This window comes from Hemitrygon akajei, unplaced genomic scaffold (assembly GCF_048418815.1).
Source record: "Hemitrygon akajei unplaced genomic scaffold, sHemAka1.3 Scf000115, whole genome shotgun sequence".
NCBI classification, from domain to species: Eukaryota; Metazoa; Chordata; class Chondrichthyes; order Myliobatiformes; family Dasyatidae; genus Hemitrygon; species Hemitrygon akajei.
The window spans coordinates 1822445-1847555 of record NW_027332001.1 but is presented as its reverse complement, the minus strand read 5'-3'; the positions used below and the strand labels follow the sequence as shown (position 1 = coordinate 1847555).

The 25111-nt window shown below is 45.5% G+C and overlaps 2 protein-coding genes across 2 annotated transcripts in view; both read left to right on the top strand.

Moving 5' to 3' along the window:
• LOC140723493 (NACHT, LRR and PYD domains-containing protein 3-like) overlaps positions 1–25111 on the top strand; it is a 404351-nt gene that overhangs the window by 302710 nt on the left and 76530 nt on the right. The gene's annotated exons all lie outside the window — the stretch shown is intronic.
• On the top strand, positions 22765–25007 carry LOC140723478 (uncharacterized). Its single transcript, XM_073038050.1, has 2 exons — positions 22765–23615; positions 24995–25007. Exons 1-2 carry the CDS (start codon positions 22765–22767, stop codon positions 25005–25007), a joined length of 864 nt encoding a protein of 287 aa, XP_072894151.1.

Below are 25111 nucleotides of genomic sequence, written 5' to 3'. Positions count from 1 at the left end.
AAACTTTGCCTTGACAAAGAGGTAACAAGCAGTGTGGACAGAAAGAGAGGAAGTGAATATCATTTGCTTGGATTTTCAGAAGGCGTTTAATAAGGAGCTACACATGAGGTTGCTTAATAAGATAAAATCCTATGGTTTTACAGGAAAGATATTGGCATGGATAGTGGAAACTTTGCCAGACAGGAGGCAGCCAGTGGAAAAATGGGGCCTTTTCTGGTTGGCTGCACGTGACTAGTGGTGTTCCTGAGGGGTCAGTGTTGGGACCGCTGCTTTTCACATTGCCTGTCAATGATTTAGGTAATGAAATTGGTGGCTTTATGGCAAAGTTTGTGGATGATACAAAGATAAGTGGAGGGGTAGGCAGTGCTGAGGAAGTAATACGATTGCAGCAGAACTTAGACGGCAGCAGGAGCGGCTGTGGAGGCCAAGCCATCTGGTTTATGTAAGGAAGAGATAGGTAGGTTCTTGATTGGCCAGTGGATCAAAGGATATGGGTGAAGGCAGTGGAATGGAGATGACTGGAAGAATTGGATTAGCCCATGATTGAATGGCGGAGCAGACACAATAGGCCTAATGGCTCACTTCTGCTTCTATATCTTACGCTCTTACATTGGAAAAATGGACAAAAAGTGTCAGATGAAATAAAGTGTTGGGAAATGTATGATAATGCATTTGAGGAAAAAGGAACAATGGTGCAGACTATTTTCTAAATGGGGAAAACATCAGAGATGCAGAGAGGCCTAATTTTGTTCACATGTCTTATGGTCCTGTGGGGTTAACATGTTAAGCAGCCTCATGTGCGGTACCTTGTCAAAGGCCTCGTGAATATCCAATTACACAACATCAACCGTTGCTCCTTTATATGTCCTGCGTGTTCTCTCTGCAAAAAATTTCAGCAGATCTTTTAGGCAATTTTTTTATGAGGAAACTGGACTGACAATGTGCCTTCAAGTACCACAAATCCACTTTCTTGATAATCGATTCCAACATCTGCGCAGTCACTGAAGTCAGACTAAATGGCCTGCAATTCCCATTATTCAGGCTCTCTACCTGCTTGAAGGGTGGAGTGACATTTGCAATTTTCCAGTCTTCTGGAATCATTCGAAAACGTACTGATTGTTGAAATTTCATTACTAATGCTTCCACAATTGCTTCAGGGAACTCTTTCAGAACCCTGGTGAGTACACCATCTGGTGCACGTGATTTATCTACCTTCCGTCCTTTCAGTTTCCCAGCGACGTTCTCCCTATCAATGGTAATGTCACACATTCCTTGCCCCCAGTGAAGACTGGTGCAAAATACTTATTCAGTTCTCTGCGTTACCTTGTCTCCCATTACTACCTCTCCAGCATAGTTTTCCAGCGGTTCGATACCCAGTCTCCCCTCTGTTTTACACTTCATGTTTGTGAAGAAACTTTTGGTATCCACTGCAATGTTATAGGCTAGCACACATTAGTATTCCAACTTTTCCTTTTAACTACTTTATTACTTGCTTTTTGTTAGTTTTTAAAAGATTCCCCATCTTTCAACTTCCCACTAATATTTGATCTATTATAATTCATCTCTTTGGCTTTTTTTTGGTTGGTTTCGACTTCTCGTTAGCCATCTTGTCTTTAGAACACATTTTCCTCTTTGTGATGTGCCTTCCGAATTCCTTCCAGAAAATACAGCCATTGCTCTTCTGCCGTCATCCCTGCCAGTGTTTTTCCCAATCAATTCCTCACTCATGCCTCTGCAATTCCCCGTACTCCACCGTTACATTGATACATCGGATTTTAGCTTCTCCTCTCTAACTTTTTGGGTGAATTTGATATTATGATCAGTTGCCCCTGGGGGTTCTTTTTATCAATTACGGTTCTTTGCAAAACACCAATCCCAGAATAGCTGGTCCCGTAGTGAGCTCAATCTTAAGCGTTTTTATAAATCCATCTTGTAAGCTTCCTAGAAATCCCTTCTCTTGGGATCCAACACCAACCTAATTTTTCCAATCTATCTGTATATTGAAACACCGCATGACTATTGTAACATTTCCCTTTCGGCATGCATTTTCTATCTCCCATTATAACTTGTAGACCATATTCTTGCTACCCTTTCAGGGGTCTGTATACAACTCCCATCAGAGGCATTTTACCCTTGTGGTTCCTTTGTTCTACCCACAACGATTCAACAATTTTGGATCCAATGTCCTTCTTTCAAATGATTTGATTAGTTTTTTTTTTGCCAACAGAACCACACCAGCACCTCTGCCTATCTGTCTGTCCTTTTGACACAATGTGTATCCTTTGACGTTAAGCCTCCAGCTGCAATCTTCTTTTGGCCATGTATCAGTGATGTTTGCAACATCATACTTGCCAATCTCTAACTGTGCTACAAATTCATCTACCTTATTCTGTATTGTGCATGCATTCACATATAACATCTTCAGTCCTTTTCGATTTTGTCAAATTTATATTTTGCAACTCATTCTGTTATCTGAAATTTTTCCCGATGATCAGTTTCTCTTTGCTTGTAATGTCTCTACATGTTGCTTTTATAAACCCACCCTACCTCATCCTCAGCACTTTCACCCCAGTTCCCATTGTCGTAATTATTTTAAACCTTCTCGAACAACTCCAGTAAGCCTGCCTGCAAGGGTATTGGAAACTCCCCCGTTTAGTTCAGGTGCAACATATCACTTCTGTAAAGTTTGTACCTTCCCTAGAAGATATCCAAATGATCCATAAATCTGAACACCTGTTCCCAGCATCAGTCACATATTCACCAGCCAAATCATCCTATTCTTACCCACAGTGGCAGGTGGCAGTTAGCAGTCCAAAGGTTATTAACCTTGAGGTCCTGTTTCTCAGCTTTCTACCGAGCTCCCAAATATTTCTCTTTAGGACCTCCTCACGTTGTCTATCTATGTAATTGGTGCAAATATGCGCCAGGACTTCTGGCTGCTAACTCTCGCCCTTGAAAATGCAATGAACTTGATCTGAGGCATCCCTCATCCTGGCACGATGGAGTGCCCTGTCCCATTCCCCAGTACGAGATCAAGTACCACACACTCTCTCGTTGGGACTTCAGTGGATGGGACTGATATGAATGTCAGGTCAAAGGGACTCGACAGATTGTCATATAACAGAAGCTTTTCTGAATACACTTGACAGTATGGAAGTCCCAGTCCATATGTGGAGTGTTAAAGTCACGTCCTATAGCAAGTTATATTTGCTATATGTCTGCGATCTTCCTGCAGATTTGTTCCTCCAAATCCCGCGGACAGTTTGGTGGCCTATAAGGGTATGTGTTCATACCCCTTTTTTGTTCACATTCTGAACTATAAATCTTCACTAGACAAATTCTCCAGTCTGTCTTCCCTGAGCACTGCCGTGACATATTCTCTGTCTAGCAACGTCACTCCTGCACTTTTAACCCCTCCCATTCTGTCACGTCTAAAACTATGGAAGCCTGGAATATTGAGAAGCCAGTTCTGGCATCTGTAATGGTTTCAACATTATCATTCCATGTGTTGATCCATGCCCTGAGCTCACCTGCCTTTCGTTCAGTATTTTCTGCATTAAAATACCTGCAACTTAGAACATCAGTCACAGCATGATTAACCATTGTGCTTCCTGACTTTGTCTGAGGTCTTAACAATATCTGTTTGAGGAACTTGGATAAGAACATGGATGGGAGGGGATGGAGGGAACGTCAATGAGACTCGGCAGATTAACAATTCGACACTGGGACCGGAAACCATGCACAGTGAAATTCCTGGTGAACGATATGGTGATTGGGAATCTTGCGCGGTTATACTGGGAATAGTGCGCAACGGGATACGGAAACTATGGATCGGGTGTGGTAAAAGTTCCCGTGTATGATACAGGGACCGGGAAACATGAGTTGTGGGATTAATCTCACCGTGTTTTTATTTTTCATTAAGGTGAGTAGCCTTGTCACTGTGGATGAATAAATAGCTAGTCTAATAATTCTGAGCAGACACAGAATCTTTTTCACTCATCCACCTCTCCTCACCAGCGCTCTCCTTCAACCTGCTCACTTCTTCATCCCTGCCCCTCACCCTCTCAAATGGCCCCTCTCTCCCCACGAAGCATCACCATTACCCCTCCTTTCTCACCAACCATTCATGCTCGCCACACTCTCTGCTCCTCACAACTTCAATATCTCTGCCTCAAACCCGTCTCCCTCACCCCTCTCACTAACGCCCATCTCACTCGTCACTCTCACCTCGCATATCGTCACTCTGACCTACTTGCTCGCCGATCTCCCGCTCACCCTGCCTCGCCACCTCTTGCGCACACCTCCTTCTTTGCACTCATCTCTCATCCGACAATCCTCGCCACATCTCTGTACCACTGTACCTCACACACCCTTTCACTCCGTCTCTATACTCTTATCCCACACTCTCCCTCACCCATTCACATCCCCTTACACCCTTCCCACTCTAACCCTCGCTCTCATTTCTCTTCCCATTCTACCCCTCTCACTTTCCTGTTAACCATCTCTTCCATCTCATTTTTGTCACTCTTGCTCCGTTTCCAGCTTTCTCCCTCTCTCCCACAAACTTGCTAACCCCCTTTCTCCCATCTTCTCCCTCTCCCCCTTTTCCTCTACTCATACTCACCTTCAACCTCAGCTTGCTCGTCAGCCTGTTCATTGCTCACTCTCGTCCAGCGCCCCACCCTCACCCTTACATTAACAACATTTAAAATGTTTGTGGAAATTGCAAGTTCCAGTACCTAGATGATGTTCTTTATGTTAAGGAATTTCACAGTTAGGAACATCATGGAACGGTTTAGTTGAAAGATCCTTGGAAAGAATCCAGAAAAAAATATCCATGACGATATTCACAGCCTTGTCTTCATCAACTTTCGTGGTAACACCCTCAAAAATATCTGTAAGATTTCTGAGACAAGACTAACCACGTAAGTGCCATGCTGACTATCCATAAACAGTTCAATGTCTATCAAATAATTCATATATCCTATCTCTTAGAATAGCTCCCAATATCTTTCCCACTACTCATATCAGAGTCACCTACCTATAACATTCTCACAGAGTTTTAGACTCTTTCTCAAACAGAGGAACAACATTGGCTATTTTCCAACCCTGAACTACCTCACCCGTTGTTCAGGATGATTAAATATCTGTTCCAGCCGCCCTCCAATTTCTGTACTTGCCTCCCGCAGTCTGAGGAAGGACCTTCTCAGTCCCGGGGGATTTATCCTCCCCAATTTGCTTGAAGACAGTAAACAACTCCTCTCTGGTCCACAGAGGATCCAGGACCTCAGTACTTATACAGACTCTGTATCCATCTCCCGAGAAAATTCAGATGCAGAAAATCCATCTCCTCCATCTCGTCATCTCCCCATCTCGTCACCTCCCCAATCTCCTTTGGCTCCATGTATGGTTTAGATAGATAGAGAGATAGATAGATAGATAGATAGATAGATAGATAGATAGATAGATAGATAGATAGATAGATAGATAGATAGATACTTTATTCATCCCCATGGGGAAATTCAAATTTTTTTCCAATGTCCCATACACTTATTGTAGCAAAACTAATTACAACCAATACTTAACTCAGTAAAAATATGATATGCATCTAAATCACTCTCTCAAAATGCATTAATAATAGCTTTTAAAAAGTTCTTAAGTAGTTTACTTAAATACATTGAGTCCTAACCCCGGCACTTTAACATATCTTACTCCTGGCGGTTGAATTGTAAAGCCGAATGGCATTGGGGAGTATTGATCTCTTCATCCTGTCTGAGGAGCATTGCATCGATAGCAACCTGTCGCTGAAACTGCTTCTCTGTCTCTGGATGGTGCTATGTAGAGGATGTTCAGGGTTTTCCATAATTGACCGTAGACTACTCAGCGCACTACGCTCTGCTACCGAAGTTATACTCTCCAGTACTTTGCCCACGACAGAGCCCGCCTTCCTTACCAGCTTATTAAGACGTGAGGCGTCCCTCTTCTTAATGCTGCCTCCCCAACACGCCACCACAAAGAAGAGGGCGCTCTCCACAACTGACCTATCGAACATCTTCAGCAACTCACTACAGACATTGAATGACGCCAACCTTCTAAGGAAGTACAGTCGACTTCTGTGCCTTCCTGCACAAGGCATCTGTGTTGGCAGTCCAGTCTAGCTTCTCGTCTAACTGTACTCCCAGATACTTGTAGGTCTTAACTTGCTCCACACATTCTCCATTAATGATCACTGGCTCCATATGAGGCCTAGATCTCCTAAAGTCCACCACCATCTCCTTGGTCTTGGTGATATTGAGACGCAGGTAGTTTGAGTTGCACCATATCACAAAGTCCTGTATCAGTTTCCTATACTCTTCCTCCTGTCCATTCCTGACACACCCCACTATGGCTGTGTTATCAGCGAACTTCTGCACATGGCAGGACTCCGAGTTATATTGGAAGTCTGATGTGTACAGGGTGAACAGGACCGGAGAGAGCACGGTCCCCTGCGGTGCTCCTGTGCTGCTGACCACCGTGTCAGACCTACAGTTCTGATCTGTTCTGATCTTCCAGGGGACCAATATTATCCCTTGCAATCCTTTTATTCTAATCTGTATAATGCGTTGGTACTGGGCTTCAGCCAAAGCATTCATTTAGCACACTTGATTTCTTTCTGAGTGCTGCCTTGCGTTTCGGATAATCAGTAATTACCGACCTGCCCATACCTACAGTGGGACTCCTTTTATCTCGTAACCAGAGCCTCAACATCTCTAAAAAAAAAGACAAGGTTCCCTAAAGCAGTTATCCTTGCCTTTTATTCTGACGGGTACAGAATTTATACTCTCAGAATTCCACCTCTGAAGGACTCCCACTTATTAGAACGCCTTTTCCAGACAATAGACTGCCTTTTCCATATTTCCTTTTCCGCGGTGATACTATCAAAATTGCCCTTTCCAAATTTTAATCTCAGCCCATGCAGTTACCCCTTTTCCATATTTCCTTTATTGCGGTGATACTATCAAAATTGCCCTTTCCAAATTTTAATCTCAGCCCATACAGTTACCCCTTTTCCATATTTCCTTTATTGCGGTGATACTATCAAAATTGCCCTTTCCAAATTTTAATCTCAACACATGCAGATACCCCTTTTCCATATTTCCTTTGAATCTGGTGGCACACCTCTCTCTCCTTGCCGCCCACCTCGCTCATTCCTCTCTCCTATGTTTCCCGGTCACTCACCCTTCTTGCTCACTGCACTTCTCTCTCACCCCTCCCACTCGCCTCCTCGTGCACACCCCTTCCTCCTTCTCAATCAACCCTCCTCGCACCCCTCTCCATCATCGTCTCTCCCATTCTGCTGAACCCTCACCATTCTCCCCTTCTCCCCTTTTCCCCACCTTTCTCTCTCCTATCCTATTCCTCCCTCCTTACCCGTAACTCACCCTCTCTCAAACTGTTTCTCTTCTCTCCCAGCCGCGCTTGCTACCCCTCTCACTTACCCTCTCCCGATGCCTCACACCCTTTCTCTCAAACTCTCCCTCTCTCTCCGCCCTCTATCTGTCCCTTCCTTTCTCTCCCCTTTTCCTCCAGCTGTTCCACTGTCCCCTCTTTCTTTGTCGTCCCCTTCTCTCTCGCCCACTCCATGTCTCCCATCTCTTTAACTCTCTCCCACTCTTCCTGCTCCTGACGCAACTTCATCTTCCCCCTCTCCAACTTCCACACACTCATCCTGCCCCTCCTCCGCCTGCTCACCCCTTCAACCCACACTCTCCTCCTTTCCATCAGGCCCTCCCTCCCCCTCACCCTCGCGGTTACAGGAAGCATTCAAAAGTTACTGGCAGCGGTAACTGGGAACAAAGCCAAGTTAATGTTGCGGTTAGGAACGCCACGGCCTGATTATTGGAAGGAATCCTGAAAATACTTGTAGAATAATTGCAGATGATGCGAGTCCGAGGGGAACATAAAATGCTGGAAACTCGCTGCAAACACTCGCAGCACTGTAACGGGTAACGTTGCGGATTCGAGACCCCAGGTAAATTTATTAAAGACACTTTAATGATTCTATAGGTCTTCCCTGCAGCAGAAATGGTTAAATACATTATAAAAGTGAATGATTTCACACCTGAATGACAGTGAATTGTCAATCCGGTCGGATTTGATTTCAGCAGAAAGGCCGTTCCCAGTACCGAGGAATGTGCATTCTGTGTGTTACCATAGTTAGTACAGATCAGCGCCTGGGACAGAGAGAAGAGCAGCTTGAAAAGTCCTCAGAACATATCCTCCTTGTTAGAATATTCTTGGGGAATTAAGCTGTGGAAAATTAAAATTCTGATAATTATTTCTGATCTTTGTTTAATTAACCCGTTGTCTCTGTTATGAATCAGAGATCAAGGTGACATCGAAACGTACAACACAAAAACAGGCCATTCGGCTGAGCCATTTAAACTGCCTAATCCCTTGGAGCTGTACTGGGGCCAAAGCCCTTCACACCCCTCTCATCCAAACTGCCTGTTAATGGGTGAAATCGAACTCGCTTGTAACATGTTTAGCCAGCAGTACGTTCCGCACTCTCAGGATCTTCTGAGTGAAGATGTTTCCCCTCATGATCCCCTGAAACTTTTCATTTTCAACCCTTCACCCATGACCTCTGGTTGTAGCTGCACCCAACCTCAGTGGAGAACGACTGATTGCGTTTGCCCTCTCAATCCCCCTCATGATTTTCTCTACCTCTGTTATATCTCCTCTCGATCCTCTTCGTTCAAAGGAAGAACGTTCGAACCTATTCGATCTTTCCTCACAATTCAATTTTTCTAAAATTTGTTTTATTTAATATTTTTTTAAAATAATGCAGATGAATCGAGTCTGGAGTAAAAATAAAATGCAGGAAACTCGCTGCGAACGGGGTAGAGTGACTGGTAAAGTTGCGATTTGAAGACCCCAGGTAGTTTTCTTTGAATCACGTTAAAGATCCCATCACTCTTCCCTGCAGCATAAATGGTTAAATACAATATTAAAGTGGCGTTGTTCACACCTGAGTGAGAGTGAATCGTCGAACCGGTAGGATTTGATTTCAGCAGAAAGGCCGCTCCCTGTCCTGAGGAATGTGGGCGGACAGGCCGCTGCTGTCACACAGACCTGAGCCCCGAGTCTCTCAGAACAACAACCCGAACCTTCCGAATCAATCAGTAACCCGGCCTCTTCCCAGACTGGCGAGAGGGAGCGTTTGGTGTTGTGGGCGGGGCAGTTTCAACGACTTCAAAACGGATCCAAGAACATACTTGGGGAATTTAGGAGTGAATAATACAACTTCTGATATTTACTTTGTGTAATCAACCCGTGGACAGTTGTGAATCAGCCACCAAGGAATTATTCTTTGCTGGGGATTTATTCCCCCGGCCCCCCAAATTCAGGGGCAAACCGACTCTTCTGTACATTTCCCAGCTTCGCTGCCGCGCGCCGATGCTTTACGTACTCAGTCGGCGAACCTGATTGGGCGATTCAGGGGACACTGCGGATTCAGATTGGCCGCTGCTCAAAAGCGGTACAAATCCCCAGTGTTTATCAGTAACACAGTTACTGATCACATTAATGTTCAGTGTCAGACACGCAGTGAATGTAAACACAATCTCCCACAGTCTGGTACTTACCACAGTTTCTGTATTCTACACTCCGGCTTCCTGAGAGCCGCAGACTCGGGTTCCACACTGAATCAATCTCGACATTCCAGCCAAGTCTAAACAAACAGAATAAAAAGAGAAACAAAGTGACTCAAACCCTGGGTCCGGAGGAGTTTCTCTGCCATGGGTAATTTAGGTCTGCAGTGTAGTGTAGCAGTAAACATTCTGCTATCAAAGCACCAACGACCGGGTTCCATTCCCGAGACTGTCTGTTTGTCCATTCTGCCCGTCACTGTGTGTGTTTTCTCCGGGTGCTCCAGTTTCCTCCCACTTCCCATAGGTGTACGGTTCCGGAGGTTAATTGGTCATATCGGTGTAATTGGGTAGCAAGAAATTGTTGGGTCCGTAGGTCCTGTTCCTCTTCCTTATCTTTACAATAAAATAAAGTAAAATTCACGAAGCATCAAACCTTCCGGAAGTGTCAGTCTGTCAATGCCCCTCACACCCCAGCTCCAGTGTGCTCGGTAAACTGACTCGCCGACGGAGGGAAATATTTCTGACATGAGAGGGTCAGAGGGTACTAGGGGGATGGATGCAAGGAAGTCCTATAGAAGGTGGAGTATGGGTGGGGAATAATCCAAAGGAGTTGGTGGGATCATTCACACAGGAGAGGGATGAAGAACAGGGATTCCGCAGGACGGGTTGATGTTTTCACGATCTTTTTAAATAAATCAACCCGCGACATGACACAATTTAAATAACTGTATCAAGGGGGAGGGGAAGGGCAGGGTGTGTGTGTGGAATTTCGTGAGGGGGAAGCTGAAGATGTGCTTCCATCAGTGGGTAGGTTGAGAGAATGAGAAGAAGCGAGAGAGAAAGAGATGGAAAGAGGGGAGAGAGTGTGTGTGTGTGAGGAGAGCAGAGGAAAGGAGGGAGAGTGGAAGGAACAAAGAGCGGGGTAACTAGAGGGGGGCGAGATCTGGAGTTAGAAGAGATGAGTGTAAAAAAACTGGATTATGAAGGATGGTGAGACGGTGAGTAACAGGTAGAGAGCAGGGAATGTGATAGGACTGGCAGCTCAATATTCCGCAGTTCTGTTGTTTCAGACACAACAAAGTTTGGGGGGGGGGAATTAAAGGGGCTGGTGGCGTCAGTATTCAGGCCAAATGTCATGATTACTCTGTCAGGCCAGACTGGAGAACCTGTCCACATACAACACAGAAAAATACAGCACAGCAGCAGGACATGCGACCAAAATGTTGTGCCGAACAAGCTAAAATGCAAATCACTACATCCTTCGACGTACGTCATGTCCATATCTCCCAAACTTCCTTACATCTATGTGCCTACCCAATCTTCTCCTAAAGGTGTCTAATATATCTGCCTCTACCACCAAACCAGGTCATTTACAAACAACAGAGGCCCCAGCGCCGATCGCTGCAGACTCTCCTCATTACAGACCTCCCGCTCGAATGTCACTTCAACCACTACCACCTGTCTTCTATACGCAATACAGTTCCGAATTCAGGCAGCCGATTCACCCTGGACTTTCCCTTGTCCCCTTCACAAACTGAACAGCAAGATCGGCCACTGGCCAGTCCTTCGGGGTCTTGCCTGTGGCAAAAGACGACAAGGATACTGGTCAAGGGGCCGGTAATCTCATCTCTCGTCTCCTTCAATAACCCGGGGTTAATTAACCCTTGGGTCCGATCCACCTTAATACTCAGCTTAATCGACAAGTGTCAATTGGAACAGGTTCTTTTCTGGAAAGAAAATATACTATGCCAGTGGGAGAACATCAAAGGTAAAATTTTGAGAGTTTAAGCTTTTCTGGGTCTGTCAGAATAAAAAGAAAAAGTAACACTTTTTGGGCATCTTGATTTTCAAGAGATATTGAGCCCTGGTAAAAAGAAAAATTGAGGTGTGTGTGCTGCAGAGGCTGGTTGGAATAAATGGAATATAGGAATAACAGTGAACGCTTAAGAAATAAATCAGCATCTCTATAAGAAGGCATGAGGTTGCCCGAGCAGACAAAGTGATGGAAATCCGATGGGATAATACAGATATTTTAACAACAAAGGGATTGCAAAGACAAAATTGACCTCTGGATTTTTACAATGGTAATTTAGACGCGGAGACAAAAGAAAAACAATGCGGTCGATCTGAAATGGAGTTTTTATATCTGTGTTTACCCAGGAAATGGACAGAATCTATAAAAGTGAGACACAGCAGAAGTAGGTCATGGACGTGATACAGATTACAGAGAGGACGTGCTTGCTCATTGAAGCAAATTAGAGTGGATAAATCCCCAGAGTCTGACAAGTTGATCCCTCAGACCCCGAGGGGGGCAAGTGCGGAAAGTGCAGGGGCCATAGCAGATATGAGGGAGATGTAGGGGCAGCGGGAAAGGGTGCCAGAGGAATGGGACAGAGGGTCATGAGAGGCGTAGGGGAAGAGTGGTATAGGCGAGAGGAAAGAGCATGAGGAGAAAGGAGAACGAGGGTGAGAGAAGGGTAGGAGACCAGGGAGGAGTAAGGGGTATGGAGAGTGAGGAATATGAGTAGTAGTGAGGGAGAAACTGATGGCGTATGAGACAGGATTAGGGAGATTGAAAGGGGGAGGGGAAATAACGGGGGCGAGGGAGTGGGATGCGGAAGGAGAGGTGTGCGTCGAGGAGAAATCGATGTGTGATCGGGGTAGCGAGCAAGGAGGGATGTGGTTGAGGATGCGTGAGATGGTCTGCAGGGAGGGAGGGGTGGTGGACTCTGCGAAAAAACAGGGTGACGAAGTCGGACAGCGAAGACCAACGGGTGAGTGAGATGGCATCAATGACGACAGTGAGCGAGACAGGTTGGAGGCAGAAGGAGGGAACGTGTGGGGTACAGAGGGGCAGGAGGGTGAGCATAACGGTGATGGAGAGAAACAGTTGAGGTTGACAGGTGGCGAGGTCAGAATTATTGGAACAAGTATTTATTTATACACAATGGCAAGGATGTTGGTCATGGCTTTTCACGAGTCACTGAACAAATCCAGTGTGAGATTGGTTTTCCTGGTCTTGGGACACCACAGCGGGGATGTTCAGCACGCAAGGTTCCTGGTCTGCGATTCTACAGGGGAATTTCCCACAAACGATTCATGCCCGGTCTCTGAATCTTATCGTGCACCATTCCAGACTTTACCACGCATGTTTCTCATTCTCTGTATGCCACAGCAGGAGATTCACTGTGCACAGTTCCCGGCCTCCAGGTCGAACTGTTAATCTATCGAGTCCCATTGATCTGCTCTCCATCCCCTCCCATCCATGTTCCACGAAAAAAAATGAGATGATTATGGAGTCGAGGAAAAGCGAGATAACATGGAGAAAGAAAATATGAAGGCTAAAAGGTGGGATCAGGTTGCTTTGCAGAGAAAATGAGGAAGAATCCTAATGGATTATACAGGTCAAAAGGTTTGCAGAGGACACTGCTGATCCTCTGGATTATCGGAATGGTAATAGATAGATAGATAGATAGATACTTTATTCATCCCCATGGGAAATTCAACTTTTTTCCAATGTCCCATACACTTGTTGTAGCAAAACTAATTACATACAATACTTAACTCAGTAAAAAAAAATATGATATGCATCTAAATCACCATCTCAAAAAGCATTAATAATAGCTTTAAAAAGTTCTTAAGTCCTGGCGGTTGAATTGTAAAGCCTAATGGCATTGGGGAGTATTGACCTCTTCATCCTGTCTGAGGAGCATTGCATCGATAGTAACCTGTCGCTGAAACTGCTTCTCTGTCTCTGGATGGTGCTATGTAGAGGATGTTCAGGGTTTTCCATAATTGACCGTAGCCTACTCAGCGCCCTTCGCTCAGCTACCGATGTTAAACTCTCCAGTACTTTGCCCACGACAGAGCCCGCCTTCCTTACCAGCTTATTAAGACGTGAGGCGTCCCTCTTCTTAATGCTTCCTCCCCAACACGCCACCACAAAGAAGAGTGCGCTCTCCACAACTGACCTATAGAACATCTTCAGCATCTCACCACAGACATTGAATGACGCCAACCTTCTAAGGAAGTACAGTCGACTCTGTGCCTTCCTGCACAAGGCATTTGAGTTATATTGGAAGTCTGATGTGTACAGGGTGAACAGGACCGGAGAGAGTACGGTTCCCTGCGGCGCTCCTGTGCTGCTGACCACCGTGTCAGACCTACAGTCTCCCAACCGCACATACTGAGGTCTATCTGTCAAGTAGTCCACTATCCAATCCACCATGTGAGAGTCTACTCCCATCTCCGTTAGTTTGTGCCTTAAGATCTTCTGCTGGATGGTGTTAAAGGCACTAGAGAGTCAAGGAATGTAATCCTCACAGCTCAACTGACCCCATCTAGGTGAGAGAGTGATTTGTGCAGCAAATACGTGATAGCATCCTCCACTCCCACCTTCTCCTTATACGCAAACTGAAGAGGATCCCGGGTGTGCCTGGTTTGTGGCCTCAGATTCTGTATTATCAGCCGCTCCATGGTCTTCATCACATGCGACGTCAAGGCAACAGGTCTGAAGCCATTCAACTCCTTTGGTTGTGGTTTCTTCAGTACCGGGACAATACAGGATGTATGCGTGGAGCCAAAAAGAAACTATCGAGGAGTTCCTAAGTGGATGTTTGCACCTGTGCTCACTCGTAAAGAGGACACGGAATCTGTAGCAGTGAGGCCATGGACGTTATACGCGTCACGGATGAGGAGGCGCTTAGACGAATTAAGGCAGATAAATCCCGAATGACTGACAGGTTGACCCCCTCGGATCCTGAAGGAGGCTTGTACGGAAATTGTAGGGACGTAGCCGATAAGTTCAAATTATGTTCATCGACAGGAGTCCTATCAGAGGATTTGTACTCTGTTTTGTTAATTTTGTTCACTTTTTCAAAGAAAAGCTCCAAATTTAAACTAGAAAGTTATAGGCCAGTGCGCCTCGTATCAGTAGTAGAAGGCGCTGGAATGACCAAAATAACTAGCATTTGAACAAAAAGGTCTGATCAGGGATTTCGGGTGTTCTAGACAATTCTATGGATTTTTTTGGAGAATGTGCGAGGAATGTTACCAGGAAAATTGATAAAGGCAAGACATTGGATATTTTCTACCGCATGGATTGGTGCTGATATCCGTTGTTTTTGTCATCTATATCAGTGATATGGATGATAATTTGATTAACCGGATCGGCAAATTTGCGAATGACAGCAAGGTTTTGGATGCAGTTGACAGCGAGGAGGACTATCAGAGCTTGCAGGGGGATCTGCATCAGGTGGGAAAATGGGCTGAAAACGGCAGATGGAATTTAATGCAGGCCAGCGAGTTGTTGCTTTTCGGTATGATCAACCAGGATTGGTCTGACACAGTGCACGGTAGGGCACTAAGAACTGCGGTAGGACAACGGCGGCTGGGAATACAGGTCCACAATTCATTGAAAGTGGGGGCGTACCTCGACAAGGTAGTAAGGAAATCTTTGGCACATTGTTCTTCATAAGTTAAAGTATTCAGTACAGGAGATTGCGTGAGTTAAGAAGGTTATGAGGTCTAATTTGGAGTATTATGAGCAGTTTACGTCACCTACCCACAGGAAAAATGTAAATAAGTTTGACAGAGTACAAAGACAATTTACAAGTATGTTACTGTGATTGGAAGATCCGAGTTATAAGTGAAGATTGAAAAGGTTACGACTTTGCTCATGACACGCAGAAGATCTGGGAGAGATTTAATAGAGGTCTACACATTCATGAGGATTTTGATAGGTTACATGGGGTAGAGGGATGGGGAGAGTAAGGTTTAGGTCAGGCGATAGAGGGAACTGAGAGTCCCGTTTTTAATCGGCACACTACTACTCCCCACCCCACTCTGATAGTTCATTTTCAATCAGCCCATCATCACCCCCCCTTGGTAAAACATCTGGCCATTTGGAATAGCCGAATTTTAAGTGAAACAAATTCTACAAGTATTTCCGGCAGGATGTGAATCAACAATCACTGCTTGTGAAACGAAACCCGTTGTTAACCGTGGGCGAGGGGATTTCTTGTGACAACAGTTGTCCAGATGGAAATACAATAATCTCTCAATGATGGAGTTTATAAATGTTAATAAACTCCTCTGAATCGAGAGGTGCTGAGAAAATCATTGACCTTTTTTTTTCCAAATTGAGTTGGAATATGTAGTCGAACGTGTTTGCATTAATTTCAACAGAAAGGCGGCTTCCTGTACCTGGACAGGTGAGAGACGTTTGAGCTGAAACTGTACCTACGCCGGGCAGTCCTATTTACACACGGGGCGGGGCTCAGATCCTCCAGGAACCCGGACTGGATCAAATTCGCAGCCTGGGACGCGCTGAGTTAAACAGAGAAACTCCGCCCCACTGGTTGTGATGAAAGAAAAAGGAGAGATCTACACGGAAATCCGGACAGAAAGGTTAACGCAGCCTGTTTGTTCTCCTCTTTAGGGTTGCTACATTGATCCCACTCCCGCCTCCTCCCGCTGTCAGACCCGTCCTGAGCCGGTGAGAGTTCGTGTGACCCGGACTGCGGCAGTCCCGCTCTACCCCGGCTCACCCGGCCCTGTCCATCTGTAATGAGCGACGGACACATCACAGCCGAGTGGCCTCGGGAGCAGCAGCTCAGACTCAACTCCCCGTACAGGGTGAGCACACCGGTGCAGGACCACACCCGGTCACCCGGGATGACAACCTGTGATTTCCCGGGACCACACTGAACGCCGTCCGGTTACAACATCAGAGGTAAGTGTTGTCTATGATTCTGCACAACTATTCAGCGTTTACAGCGAGACTCGGCATTGGGTCCGGATCGGGAGTGAATTTAGTGGGAGAAGGGAGTCCTGACATGTTCATGTTAACGAGACAATCATTGTCCAAATGGATTAAGAGAAACGATGCCGTTGCCTTCAACCAGAAATACTCTCCAGGGTGGTTTCTAATGAGTGGGAACTGAAGGCATCTTTCACCCCGGTAGTGACACGTGAAATCCCAAGGGGTAGTGACTCATCACCGGTCTCTCGCTCCCTCATTAAAACACAACTACTTAGAATAACAGGACGAGATCCCAGTTATATTACGGAATGTCTCTTTTGGTAATGCCTCGGTTTGATTTATTTGAAGAAAGCCTGAAAATTATTTTAGCACATCTCCAGATGAAGCGAGTCTGAGATTAAACGCAAAATGCTGGAAACTCGCAGCAAAGTAACTGGTAACGTTGTCGGATCGAGACCAGACGTAATGTTCTGTGCAGCGCGTCATTGGGACTATCTCTTCCTGCAGTAGAAAGGGTTAAATAAATATTAAACTTCCTTCAGATTTGAAGGGCAGTGTTTTGTCCAACCGGTTGGATTTAGTTTCTGCAGAGCGGCCGCTCCCTTTTCTGGGGAATGTGTACGAGCAGGCAAATACTTGCACGCAGACCCTAAGCTCCGAGTCTCACAGAACAAGCCGCACCTTCCCAATCAGTCAACCATTTGGCTGCTTGCTCTTTCCATTCCAGTCCTAATGAAGGGACTCGGTCCGTAACGTCGACTATTGACATCCATCCATAGATGCTGCCTGACCTGCTGAGTTCCTCCAGTACTGTGTGTGTTGCCATGGTTACGAGCGATCCGTGTGGGGCAGTGGGCGGGGTTATTTGTCAGAAACGACACACGGTATCCACACTCTCAGAATATTCTTGGGTAATTGCGGTGAAAATAATTCAGCTTCTGATATTTGTTTCGGACCTTTATTTCCAATTAGCCAGTCCTCTGTGCATTGGATCAGCGGTCAAGGAGATATTTTAAGCCACTTTTGTCTGTGGTGCTTTTTGTGTTCCGACTGTTACCTATTTGCACAATTTACATTTTCCACAAGTTAAGTAAAGATTAAGAACAGCTGTAGAACAATGGCCACCTGTTTCAAAGCAAGGGTGCGAGATCAGTCCAGCAAATATCTGCTTCTTTTTCAGAATGTCTTATTTCAGACGAATATATCGATTGTTCCTGTGCCGATTGGGAGAGTTTTGAGCTCCTCTCCTCAATGGCCAGTGGAAGCAAAGTCTTTGACTCAATTTTCGGCCGATATTGCTGATAACCAGCGGGATTGAAGTGTTTCAGGGATGGACGGGGGGAGAATGCGTAATGACATTTTAGATCAGATCTGCCGTGACCTCATTATCTGCAGCAGCAGCTTCTAGCGGCCGTGTGTTCCAGTTATACGTATTGGTATGTTGACACGAAAAGCTCTGAGAATTTAATCAGTGCAATTTAGTATAATGACGGCATGCGAAGAGAGATATGATTTTATTATAGGGTTGAACTGGAAACAAATATTAAATCGATTAATTATTTAATTTACAGTTTTGTGCGTTGATTATTTCCCCCTGCTGGTAAATAATCAACACACAAAGCTGGAATTTAAATAATTTAATTTATAATTAAGGTGAGGGGCTCACGCTGAGACGATTTGGGGAACCTTGTGTGCCCGTCATTTGCCAGACAACCGTCGTCAGGAGACGTGCGAGTTATTTAGCTCCATTGGTGCCGAAAAGTGTCAGTCTCTGCCTCATCTCAGACTGAACTCTCCGCGCAGGTTAAGCACCCTGGTCCAGATCCACTGCCGCCCACCCGGGAAGTCAGAGTGAGGTTACCCGGGACCGCACCGAACGCCATCCGGTTACAGCATTAGAGGTAAGTGGTGTCTTCTGTATCAGGGTATAAGTTGTATCTGTTTCCCCGCAGGGCAAAGGGTTGAGTGAAATATGAAAGCGACTTTGATCATACCCAAACGAGAGTGAGTTGTTGGGTAAATTGGAGTTTGCGCGGACAGGGAGCAGCTGACACACAGAACCAAGTCCCACAGGACCACAACCCACTTCTCCCAAATCAATCAAACATCTGGCCCTTCCCCCTTCCTTTCCAGTACTGATGGAGTACTGACAAAGCTGTTCACCCTCTCAACCCCAGATCCACTGACTCCATTCCTCCTGTAGTCCACAATCGGCTCCTTAGTTTTGTGACAATGAGGGAGAGGTTGTTTTGTTGACAAAAGACAGATGTTGTTCAGACGTCAGGGCATGGGATTATGATATTGTAGCCATTACTGGAATTTGGTTTCACCCAACAGTCTGAGGGATCTAGAGGAACCTATTTATAGAGAGATCGCAGACTATGCCAAGAAACAATTTTTCATTTAGTAAGTGAATTTAACTTTCCATATATTGACTGGGACTCCCATACTGTAAAAGGACTAGATGGGGTAGAGGCGTCAAAAGTTCCCTTAATCAATACGTAGAATTCTCGACGTAGAGGTTAGGAAATGATCCAGGGCTAGAGACATATATTAGTGTATGGGGACACTTTGTGTCCAGTGATCATAATGCCAGGAGATTCCAAGTAAATACGGAAAGACAGAGGCCTGGACCTCTCTTGAGATTCCAAATTGCAGAAAGCTCAATTTTAAGGATTTGACAAGTGTGGATTGGGACAGAATGATTTTTGGCAAAGGAGTACTTGGTAAGTGGGAGGCCTTCAGAAGTGAAATATTGAGGATGTCTAGTTTGTATGTGCTTGCCTAAATAAAAGTTGAAAGGGAACTGGTTCAGGGTACCTTGGTTTTCAAGAAATATTGAGGCCCCGGATATTTTGTTCCTCTAAATGCCACAGACTGTTGGGTGCAGCCAAGAGTCATTAATGACTACATCATGGCATCATGACAACATGACTACATCATTCCACGCCGTGTGCTCAGTTGTCATTTTCTAGTGGTCTTCTGTTGGTTTCTAAAAGCTTCCCAATGGGTTTTGCTCGTTTGTTTGCCCTTTCTTTGGCTTTTCTGTTGGATTTGGCTTCTCATTTCAGCCATGGTTGTGTCCTCCTGCCTTTCCAATGCTTCCACTTCTTTGGGATGTATCTACCACGCACCTCCTAAGTTGCTCCCAGAAACTCCAGCCATTGCTGCTCTGTCGTCACTCCTACCAGATTCCCCTTCCAGTCAGGTTTGGCCAGCTGCTCTGTCACAGAAACATGGAGAAGGTCAGAACAGAAACATGCCCCCTCTGGACGATCAGAATGGTAATCAATACGGGAGACAAAATAGATGGGGGAGGTTTTAAATAGTAGTTTTGCATCCGTATTGACTCAGGAGATGGACACAGAGTCTATAGAAGTGAGGCAAGGCAGCATCAACTTCAGGGACCCTGTACAGATTACAGAGGTGGAGGTGTTTTCTGTCTGAAGGAAGATTAGCGTGGATCAATCCCCAGGGCCTGACAAGCTGTTCCCCAGGACCCTGCATAAGATAAGTGCAGAAATTGTCGAGGCCTAAGCACAGATATCTAAACCATACTTAGTGACAGGTGAGGTACTGGAGGATTGGAGGACAGCGAATGTTGTTCCTCTGTTCAAGAAAGGTTCTAAAAATAAACGAGGAAATTGACATCAGTAGTGGGAAACTTATTGGAACATTTGCGCAGAAACAGAATATATACGTATTTGGATCTACGTGGATAGATGGCATGGCTTTGTGCATGGTAGGTCATGTCTAACCAATCTTCTCTCTAGTCTCTCGAGGAAGTTATCAGGAAAGTGGGTGAAGGCAAGGCAGTGGATATTGTCTACATCATATATGTCAAACTCAAGGCCCGCGGGCCAAATCCGGTCCGCGGTGGAATTATCTTTGGCCCGCGAGGTAATATCTAATTACTATTAAAGCTGGCCCCAGTAATCGAAGCGCCTATGGCGTATGATATGGCTAATGCTGAGTTTATTCAGGTACCAGGTTTTCAGGGTTTTTAGTGTTTATTCGGCAGTCTTGCTCGGCAGTCTTCTTCATAAGAAACGGAATTTGTAAAGTGAAACACTTTGTAGTTGTAGCAGAGACTGAGACACATGAGAGCAGGCTGAAAAAACGGAGGCAACGAAAGCTGCGTTCGCACGCGTCCGACTGATCCGGCACGCATGAAGCTGCATTTTGCTCAATGAGTTTGACACCCCTGGTCTACATGAACTTTAGCAAGGCAATTGACAAAGTCTCATATGGGAGGTTGGTCAAGAAGATTCAGTCACTCAGCATTCAAGATGAGACAGTAAATTGGATGAGACACTGTCTCTGGCAGATTTCAGAGTTTGGTAGCAGATGGTTGCCTCTCTGACTGGGGGCATGTGACTAGTGGTGAGCCACAGGGATCAGTGCTGGATCTGTTGTTGTTTGTCATCTATATCAGTAATCCGGGTAATAACATGGATCGCCGTATCAGCTAATTTGTGGATGAAAACAAGACTGCGGGTTTAGCAGACTGATAGAAGACTATCATGGCTTGCAGTGCGAACCGGACCAGGTGGAGAAATGGTTTGAGAAATGGAAAATGGAATTTAATGCAGCCAATTTCGAGGTATTACACTTTGGTAGGATCTACCAGGATAGGTCTTACACAGTGACTGATAGGGCACTGAGGAGTATTGTTGAAGAAAGGGATGGGGCAATAGGTCTATAATTCACTGAAAGATGTGTCACAGTTGGATAGGGACAAAAAGAAATAATTTGGCACATAGGCCTTCATAAACCGAAGTACTGAGTACAGGAGATGGATGTGATGTTGACGTTGTACAAGACAACGATGAGGCCTTATTTGGAGTATTGTGTGTAGCTTTGGTCACCATCCCCAGGAAAGATTTTAAAATAGTTGAAAGAGTTCCGAGAAAATTCACAAGGATGTTGCCAGGTCAGGAGGTCTTGGGTTATAAGGAGAGTTTGAACTGGACTTTATTCCTTGGAACGCAGAAGACTGAGGGGAGATTTGATGGAAGTGTACTAAAATTATGAGGGCATAGATAGTGTAAATTCAAGCTGACTTTTGCTACTAAGATTGGGTGGGACCACAACCAAACGTCATGGGTTAGGAGTGAAAGGTGAAACATTAAGGTCAACATGAGGCGAAACGTCATCACGTCATCGTGCGAGTGTGGAATGAGCAGCCAGCGCAAGTTGTGCATGCGAGATCGATTTCAGCATGTTAGAGGTTTGTGCAGGTACCTGGATGGTAGCGATATGGGAGTGGGCAGATGGCCAACGAGCCTGTTTCCATCTTGTGCTTTCTATGACTGTTACAAGAACCTGAAATAATACTAATATTCATTCTAAATCCTTTGAACAGCTGTGTGGAACAACTATTCATCTCAGCAGGATATATTTACATGGCTTTAAAAATGTGGCACTTTAAATTGACAGTACATGAAAGAAAGTCAACATAGGTTACTTGTGTGAGATTGTTTCAGTTGCTCTGGGGCCAGGCACCAATGCAGCTCAGTGGGAACAGGGAATAATACCAATTCGAGAGTCAGACTGAGCCAAGTCACAGATTGGAGACAGCAGAAACATGGAAAAAAATCCAACAGCACAATACAGGCCCTTCGGCCCACAAAGCTGTGCCGAACATGTTATTACCTGAGAAATTACCCAGGGGTAGCCATAGTCCTCTAATTTTCTGAGCTCCATATACCTGCTCAGGATCCTCTTAAATACTCAATTGTATCCGCCTCCACCACCGTCGCCGGAAACCCATTCCACACACGGACCACTCTCTGTGTAAAAATCTTACGCCTGATAACTCACCGGCACAGATTCTTATAGAGGCAGGAGGAGCATCAGAGAATTTCATGGACATTCCATTTCCCAGCACTGTGCCCAGTTAGAAGGTCATTTCTCTCTCCAACTTGGGTTGACCTTCACTGTAACAGTGTGATGTCAGATCACACCTCGGCGACCAAAGTGATCTCATCTTAAATGTTGTCCTTCACCCACTGATTAATTTTGCTTTTTTTTCAGGTTAAACACGACAAGAAATTTGTCTACGGGAATCTCGAACACAACACGCCAGTCTCGCTGCGTCTGCCCAGATATTTAAAAAGTGGAACGGGGTATTCGTAAAATCATCCTTCCTGCTCATTTCCCGATCCTACCTGTTTCGACTGGGAAGGGACTCGCTCGGTCATTTGACCTACTGGCATACCTGTCATTTTACACCGGGAAGCGGCCGTTCATCTGCTCAGACTGTGGGAAGGGATTCACTCGGTCATCCCAATTACGGACACACCAGTCGGTTTACACTAAGGAGAGGCCGGTCACCTGCTGAATTTGTGGGGAAGGTCATCTGAAGTAATGGCACATCAGCGAGTTCACACTGGAGAGGGGCCATTCACCTGCTCAGACTGTGGGAAGGGATTGACTCAGTCATCTCACCTTCTGAAACACCAGTCAGTTCACACTGCGGAGGGGCAATTCACCTGCTCAGACTGTGGGAAAGGATTCACTAAATCATCTCACCTACTGAAACACCAGTCAGTCCACACTGGGGAGAAGCCGTTCACCTGCTCAGACTGTGGGAAGGGATTCACTAAATCATCTCACCTACTGAAACACCAGTCAGTTCACACTGGGGAGAAGCCGTTCACCTGCTCAGACTGTGGGAAGGGATACACTCGGTCCTTTCAGCTGAAGGCACATCGGAGACTTCACACTGGGGAGAGACCATACATCTGTTTTTTGTGTGGGAAGGGGTTCACTCAGTTATCTAACCTAAAAGCACACGAGTCAGTTCACGCTGGGGAGCGGCCCTTCATCTGCTCAGACTGTGGGAAGCGATTCACTCGATCATCTCATCTGAAGGTTCATCAGAGTGTTCACACTGGGGAGAGGCCTTTCACCTGCTCAGACTGTGGGAAGGGATTCACTCATTCATCCTACCTCAGGAGACACCGGGTAGTTCACTCTGGGGAGAGGCGATTCTCCTGCTCCGACTGTGGGAAGGGATTCAATCGATCATACGACCTACAGAAGCACCAACAAGTTCACACTGGGGAGAGGCCGTTCACCTGCTCAGTCTGTGAGAAGGGATTCACGCGGCCATTCGACCTACAAAGACACCAGCGAGTTCACACTGGGGAGAGGCCGTTCCCCTGCTCAGTCTGCGGGAAAGGATTCACTTTCGCATCTCACCTACAGACACACCAGTCAGTTCACTCCGGGGAAAGGCCATTCAGCTGCTCAGTCTGTGGGAAGACATTCACTCAGTCATCTAACCTACACAGACACCAGCGAGTTCACAGTGGGGAACGGCCGTTCACCTGCTCAGACTGTGGGAAGGGATTCGCGCGGTCATCTAATCTACTGAGACACCAGCGAGTTCACACTGGGTAGAGGCCGATCATCTGCTCAGACTTTCGGGAGAGATTCTCTCAGCCATCTCCACCAAATGTGCATCATTGAGTTTCCACTGGGGAGAGGCCGTTCATCCGTTGTGAATGTGGGAAGGAATTCACTCAGTAATCTAACCTTGTGACAAGTGGAGTTTAATATTCTGGATCTGAGACAAATAAATTAGTTATATTTTAAACTCTGTCTCTGGTACTTAGTGAATTTATAACACGCCTAGTGCAGAGTAGGGAGTCAACTCAGGCTAGCTGGATCCTGCCAGTGATTCTGTTCCAGGACAGTCCTTTAAATCCTCCCCGGTTGTTCCACTCTCTCTCTCCCTGTCGGATGGGTTCCAGTCACCACTCTGTGGGTGAAGAGGCTTCCCTTGAATTCCCTGCTGACTGAAGAAGACGAGCTGACTGCAGTTCTGTCTGAGATGTTCTTCACCCCTCTCATCTCTGGACTGAAGAAGAATGACTTTGGTAGTTAACCTCCTTATTCACGATTGATTTCCACATTATGTGTCATTTTCCCTGCTTCTAAAAGTTGTTGAAAACACCCCTGTCCTTTAAAGACTGAAAGCAGAATGGAAAACCATCTGTTGGATGTTCAACGAAGCAGGGTCAGAAACCCGAGGGGTGTCTGCACAGGGCAGAGTTTGGGGCTCTGGATTATGAACGTATGATGATGAGAAGGGAAGCAGCAGCGGGGCGTGGCAACGAATGACAGAGTAGCAACATTTGGAAGCTGATTGACAGAGAAAATCTTTTGTTTGTCTGACTGATGAGAGAAACAATAACTGTGGTGAGGTGCTCCACTGGTTGTGGAACATGTGTGTGTTGGGATTGGTTTTATCTATTAAGGTTGTTGTTCCTGCTTGTTTATCTTGTAGTATTATATCCGGATGGTTATTATGGATTGTCCTATCTGAAACATTGTATTGATAATCATATAATTTGTAATATTTGGACTCTAAAACCGGATCAGGCTTGAATTTATGGAGCCTTTAAGAAGTGATAGAGGGCATTCATGAGTTTGTATTTTAAAGATTTTGGTAAATGATATTTGCCACTTGATTGTACTTTTGTAAGTAATCAGATTGAGTTAAACTGCTGCAGGAGCCTGGAATGTCTTCGATTGTCTTTGGTTTCTCTTGGCATTTTCTGCACTTACTGCTTTGTTTGTTTGTTGGTAGAATCTGCGGGTAGAATGAAGGGATAGTAAATGTAAAAACAAACCCCCTGATGGGAATTGTATAGAGACCTCCAAACAGTAGTAAGTATGTGGTCCACAAATTACAATGGGAGATAGA